This window comes from Vigna unguiculata, chromosome 11 (assembly GCF_004118075.2).
Source record: "Vigna unguiculata cultivar IT97K-499-35 chromosome 11, ASM411807v1, whole genome shotgun sequence".
Lineage (NCBI taxonomy): Eukaryota > Viridiplantae > Streptophyta > Magnoliopsida > Fabales > Fabaceae > Vigna > Vigna unguiculata.
Genome location: NC_040289.1, coordinates 9858693 through 9865645, shown reverse-complemented (window position 1 = coordinate 9865645; position 6953 = coordinate 9858693). Strand labels below are relative to the sequence as shown.

Sequence of the window (6953 nt, the reverse complement as noted above, 5' to 3'; positions counted from 1 at the left end):
TTATACCTGTTCAAATTTATTAGGTATAAAAAAGAGAGACCATAATAATTTTATGAATAATATGAGTTCTTTTATTCCCGTTGGACCTAAAATAGGTATAAAAAGTAATTTAGTGATATTTTTACACTATTAAATAAGACTTTCTATAATTGTTGTAAGTATAATAGGCATAGAAAATTCGATTTTTCTCTTATCCGTCCCGCTTCTCAGTCATGTTTCATGCTTTATTGTGTGTTCGCTTCTCCAAACTTTCCCTTTTTTTTGTTCTTTTCCATTTACTCCCCACTATGGGTCTCATTCCATTCGTCTAGTGTTCGTATGATGCTGCTAAGGTCTGTTCGCGTTTGCCGTTTGGTTCGTCGTTCGCCGTTCACCATTCGTCGTTCGCCATTCGTCGTTCATCGTTCGCCATTCGTCGTTCGCATTCATGTTCTGTCATTATCTTCTCCATTCTCCTTTCCTTCATCATTTGCGTTCGCTCCTCCATTGGAGTTGATCTCCTCTGTTCACGTTCGTGTTTCGCACCTCCATTGCTGTCACGTTCAGGCAATATCACTATTCTCCTATTGTTTGTTGGTTTGCTGCTTTTGCTATGTTTGATGATCCCATTTCCCCTATTTTTGCTAGGTTAGGTTGTTTCTGCAAAGATTTTAAGGTAGGTTAGTCATTACCAATAAGTATTTGGTGCTTTGCAATATTTATTTCAGGTTTATACAATAATTCATATTGAAATCAATAATTTATACAAACCTAAGCCAACTCCTCTAATAAATAACTTGGTTTTTGTCTCCTCAAAATATTTAAAAGTCATGGTTGTAGAAATGCATGTTGTTATTCCATATATGTTCTAGAGAGTGGCCATGGTTTTGTTATTCTTGATGAACTTGTAAATGGAGATATCTAAAGGAATGGGATTCTTTTCATTTCTCAGCCATGCCCGAGCTGCAAAATATATAGGAAAGTCTATATTAGAAGGAATCATATAATAACATTTAGGAATTTCAACACAAGCAACCTCTTATTTAGTAAAACAAGGTCTAGTAAAAAACTTGAAATGAAACATATAACTTGTTGACTCATGTTTTTTGCAGTTGTCCATTTTATTTTATTTTGGGCTATTAGATAACAATTGCCAATTTACACTGATGTGAAAGCATTGTCGAGATATGGCTATGTAGGTAGTATTTCAAAACTTATAATGCTTTTCATGTTGGGTAAAATTATAGTGTCAAGTGCCAAATTGTTTAGCCACATATTAATTTTCCAGCAACTGATTGATTGAGATAATATTTTATTTCATATTTCTATCATTTTACACTTCTGCAAGCCAATTATGTGTAATGATCATAGAGATATTATTTTCCAAGTATGTTTTAAATTCTCAGACCATTGCTCGGCTCATTCTTTCTATGGTTGAGGTGACGCATAAATAAAAGACTTTTTCTCTGTTATGCTATGTTATCTATGATATTTTCAAGAACTAATGTATTTGAAATTCAATTTTCAGGAGATGCTTAGTTCTTATAATACATCATGCAGGGTTCGTGCTTTTGATTTAATTCTAAACCTTGGGGTTCATGCATATCTCCTAGAACCGATAGTTGCTAATGATGCTTCTACTATAGAAGAAGAATATTCTCAAGAATCCTATTATGATAGTGACATTACAGTTAGGATGCAACATTTTTTTAGTGAATTGAAAATATAAGAATATAAGGCAAGTTTACATTATTTTCTTGCCATTATTGAGATTGGGAATTTGTTTTTCTTTAGTTTATGTTTTAAGAGTTAGATAGCTATTCTAGATGGATTTGTTGTGATATTAATATGTGCTAGAAATTGCATAGAACACCAGTTGGACTTTCAAGTGTTGTGTTATAGAATATTTTGTATGGTAAGAAATACAACTTTTTTTTATCACATTTGTCAAATGTTTCTAGATGATTTTTCCATCTGAATAATTAAGTTCTACTTCTGAATTCAATGATGACATTATAATACATTCAAAGGTAGACTTTTAGAGTATGATAGATACATTCATAACCACGTGCATATAAATGCACATCAAGAAAATTGTTTTTGTTCAATATTGCGTAGAAGTATATGTCAAAGCTTATATGATCTTGTACTCTAGTGTCTTATAACATAAATTAGGATTTGGATGCTTACATTCCTAATACTGTTAAGATGTAGACAAAAGACATTGTACAGAGGGATTCACTGTCGTGTACATGTCCATTTAGACTACTAAATTGTCAGGATAACTGCATTAACTAAAAATATGAACATTTAAATTCTTTGAACGTACATGTGCCATTGGTTAGTTCTTCCATCTTGTACACATTATAACTAAATAATATCACCTGAAGATGTTCTATTTAGTATATTCTTTTAAATTTGTAGAGTAGAACTTGAGGGCTAACACTTTTGAATGTGGAATAAATTAAAGGGTAATTGTTGTAGTCCCTGGTGGTACCTAATGCTTGATATACTTGTAAGGTAGTGGAGTACTGTTGAAATAATCATTGTCTTTAATAACTAGAAAAATATGTTTTTGAGGTAGTGTTCACGTATTGGAGTGGGTTTGCATTTGTTTCAAACTGGTTGGTTCAGCTTAGGTGGATAAAGAAAACGTTTTTATCATCTATTTCATATGAATGTTCTTAAGATAATTATGTTATCTGTCTATCTGTTTTTTCCATTTTTCAAGCATAATGGCTTAATCATGATGTTGTCATAAATTATCATTTATGCTGATGAATTGCTTTATACAGTCTGAAGAAAAAGATGCATCTGTTCGGGCATCTGCTCTCAGCTATTTGTTGTATTTTGTTTGTGATAGAGGAAAGATCTGGAGAAACCGTTTAGTAGGGCTTGATATAAAGGTGAGAAATAATTCCCTACTCTCCTATTTGATTCTATTTGTATTTCATGGAAATTTCATTTTTATTTCATAGCACATTCTGCTGGCTAAATATTTTTCTTCTTTTTTGGGAGGTTGGACAGGGTGTCAGTGGAAAGGATTCCTACTAATTATTGAACTTTGGAATTTAATGTAGATCTATAGAAGTTAAGTCTTCTATTTAAGGTAGTGAAAGAATGGTGATGGGGGATGTTTTATTAAGCAAAAAAGCGAGTAAAAGTTTAATAATTAATATTTTTCAGACTAAACTAGATAAAATTAAAAATAGTGTCACAGAAGGAAGTTGAGCCTGTTTCAAACATCTTTTTAAACCAAATGGTCATGTTGCTACTTCTAGAACTGAAAACTGACGTTTTCTGTGGTTGAATTGCAAGGAGAGCATTTCACTAATGCTATTCTTATAAATGTCAACTTTCTTCTCTAAGTCTCTTCTTTGTCACCTGTCCCTTTTACTTTCATATTCTCATGCTACCTTATTTCTTTCATTCCCTTTATTCCTTGTTATGAGCCATAGCCATCTATTGGGAACAAGTGATTGGTGCTAGTTTTCTCATAGTTGCTATCCTAGAATATGCGTCTTCATTGTCTCACTTTGATTTTCACCATTGTTAGAATATAATCAGTGGTTATAGATTTCTTGGAAATTAACCATTACATAATCTTGGAAATTAGGATGATTGATTCCTAATTATTACGTGTCGCAATTGATTCTGTTCAATAGCATAAATACATATTGTGTGGTCTACATTAAACACATAATACATTCAAAACATATACAATTCTATATATAACCAATTTTTGGTGCCTTGGTATTAGTCACTCTATCATCTCCTTGGTTGAACAATTGTTGTATATATTTTTTTTAACCCCCCATGAATGATTTTGTAAGGTTGAACGCTTGAAAAACTTTCAGTGTTTAGGTTTAGGTGAACGTACCTAACTAGCATCAACTTTGTTTTTCTGGAATTGTTGAGTAGCTTGCAACTTAATGCTATTGGATTATGTTTTAGAATTTCTATGAGGAGCTAAAACAAACAAACTATAAGGTTGTAGTACTTTGGTTTCTGTAATGTAGATGTTCTTTAGTTATTCAGTACTTTCTTGTCTTCCATTAAGACAGTTTGTTTCCCATTTGGGCACTTAAGTCTGTGTGCAAGCTATATGGTTTTAAGCATGTCAGCCATACAGGAATTTCTAAACCCTAGGTGTTGTATCTTGAGTTATTAATGCATAGCTATTTGCTTACTGCTTTACGTCACTGATAGGTTCTGAAGGCACTTGTAAGAATCAGTAGGGAGAACTCTTGGGCAGAATTAGTTCACTGAAAGCTTATTTCCATGTTGACCAATATGTTTTATGAAGTTTCTGAAGTTGCTGCATCTGTACACGGTAAACCAACGTTTTTTGTGGATCAACTTGATCCTATCGGTGGAGTTCAATTTATTTTTATTAAGGTGTGTTTATATCTTTTTTCCAGTTGAGTTTATTATTACTGATACTTTTCCCCCTTTTTACCAACAATACTATTTTGTATCATTATTGTATCCTTGCTGCACAAATAAGGCCTAACATGTTATGGGTTGGCCACTTAAATTAATTGTCTTTTCAATCTGTTGAGAAACAAGTATATTATGGGTGATCTATGATGTTCATTATTTTGCAGTATTCAACACATCCATTATCTTGAAATAACAAAACTAGTATTGGAAATGGTGTAGTTGCCTACTCTAGATCATGTAATTGGTTTTAGGAGTATGAAAGAGTATCGGAGAGTTATAAGTAAAATGATTGTGAAAAAACTAGAGATAAAGATTGTGAGGTTGGTTGACATGATGGGTTAATGGCACAGAAAGATGTGATTGTGAAAATGCAGATGCAAGGTAATCACCACTATAAAGTTTATTGATTAAGAAATTTGATTTTTGGTACAACTTATAAATGATAATGAACCAAGACATAATTTGCAGGACAAGACCTCTACGCAAAAAGGAAATTATTTTCTGTGAAAATTGGTCTGTCATGCACAAAAACTTAATGGTAAATGGTTTTTCTAGGATCTGGAGTTGATGTTTACACATCCTCTGGTGGTTGTGGACTTTAACCAATGATTGCAATGGGCTAGATTCATTTAGTCATTGTCGTGTTGCTTGATTTGGGGACTTTTAAGCTTTCATCAATTTGTCATTAGGGTTGTGATTGGTTGATCCTACACAACCTGTTTGGATACACACTTAGAAATGAGCATCTCAACTTGAAAAAAAATTATATTATACCATGAGGCACATGCATAGAATCATATCCGTAAACATTGTTGACTCATGGGATATGGTAATATGTACAATTTCTAAATCACATATTAAGTATTTATCATTAAAAGATTGTTGACTCAACTATTCATAGTGTAGATTTTCAATGACGCATCTCCAATGGATCAAGGAGTCTTGAAGGAAGTTCGTGAGCAATGGGCTTCGTTTCTTTAAGTGTTTATATAAGATGATGTTAGGTGTTTTATGACTTATAGAGTAATTCGGTTTGGAGTAGTATTATATTTTATATAAACATTAGATTCTATTTCATGTAAATATTAGATTAAATGAGATTTGTTTCTGGATGTTTTGGATAATTATATACAGGTTTGGTATGTGGTAGGAAGCATAAACATTTTTTCTTAAAAAAATAAAAAATCACTTTTTATACCGGTTGAGGTCATACTTGGTGTAAAATGTGTAATTTTTTATACCGGTTGGAACCATAATTGGGTATAGTAAATCGTTTCTTCTTATATAACTTTTCTTTTCCAAGAGAACTTTCTATACCGGTTTTAGAAATGGTATAAAAAATAATTTTTTTTATACCTGTCATGTAACCGATATAGAAAGATCAAACATTCTATACCACCTGCATCTATACCGTTGCTAGAACTGGTATAAAAGACCTTTTTTAACCGGTATAAAAAGCCTATTTTACACTAGTGTATTATTAATATTAATATTAATAATAATTATATAATAATATATCAATAATAATATTAATAATAATTAATAATATTATTATTTATTATTAATATTATTATTAATAATTTGTAATAATAATAATATTAATATTATTAATAATATAATTATATTACTGATATATAATTATTAATAGTATTATTAATATATGAAAATATTATTATTAATAATTATATAATAATATTATTATCATATAATAATAATAATATTATTATTATTATTATTATTAATAGTAGTATTATTATTATATTTTAACAATGATGTTGCATGTACAGAGACCAAATAGTGACCAAGTTTCAACCAGGGACCATTTCCAAATTAAGTTCAAACTTCAGGGATCAAAAACATATATTAAAACAAAAGTAAAAAATTTGCTTAAGAAGTCAAGTACAATTTCTTTGTCAAGAAGTTATCATGTCTCTCACACTTTCAAGTGATTTGCAAGTTGCAACCTTTCTTCTTCCTGTTTAGCTTCCACAATTCTCCAAAGGAGCTTACACACAACACAAATACTTTGGCAACTTTTCTTAGTTAATACACTACAACCTAGTAAACAAATTTCATTATCATGTTATTAATATTCTCACCTTAACCTTCAATTCATGAAAGATTGGCTTATTTTTTGAATTTATTTTTATCAATGATACATAGGGTGAGGACATATTCATCATTATGGGAAAATAATCTACAATTGATGCATATTTTTATCAATGATATATAAAGTTTTTTCAAGGAAGTCATATCATTTTGTGAGAAGCACGAAATCAATGTTCTTGAGATGACTACCTTGTATATTCCTAGAAGATGTCAACTCAGAAATATGCTGATAACATTACAACTGAACATTATTATCATATTAATTTGTTCATTGTTACACTTGGTACTCACTTGCATGAGCTTAATAATAGATTTTGTGTTAATATGGTGGAGTTATACTTACTTTGAGTGCAATTCTAGATCCAAAAGGGCTTTGCAAATCATTCAATTTAGAGAAATTTTGTGAATTGACAATATAGTTT

General features: G+C 30.7%; 1 protein-coding gene across 2 annotated transcripts; it reads left to right on the top strand.

Annotated features, from left to right (window-relative positions):
* Positions 1-206: 206 nt before the first annotated feature.
* Positions 207-5536, top strand: LOC114168268. 2 transcript variants are annotated; one of them, XM_028053019.1, is made up of 3 exons: positions 207-546; positions 2775-2885; positions 4189-4467. In XM_028053019.1, the coding sequence occupies exons 1-3, from the start codon at positions 220-222 to the stop codon at positions 4246-4248; spliced, it is 498 nt and encodes a 165-aa protein (XP_027908820.1). In that variant the 5' UTR covers positions 207-219; the 3' UTR covers positions 4249-4467. The 2 variants fall into 2 exon arrangements, 1 of the variants encoding a protein (XP_027908820.1); XR_003600653.1 differs by lacking the exon at positions 207-546 and adding an exon at positions 5329-5536 and having other exon boundaries at positions 2778-2885; positions 4189-4377.
* Positions 5537-6953: the final 1417 nt, after the last annotated feature.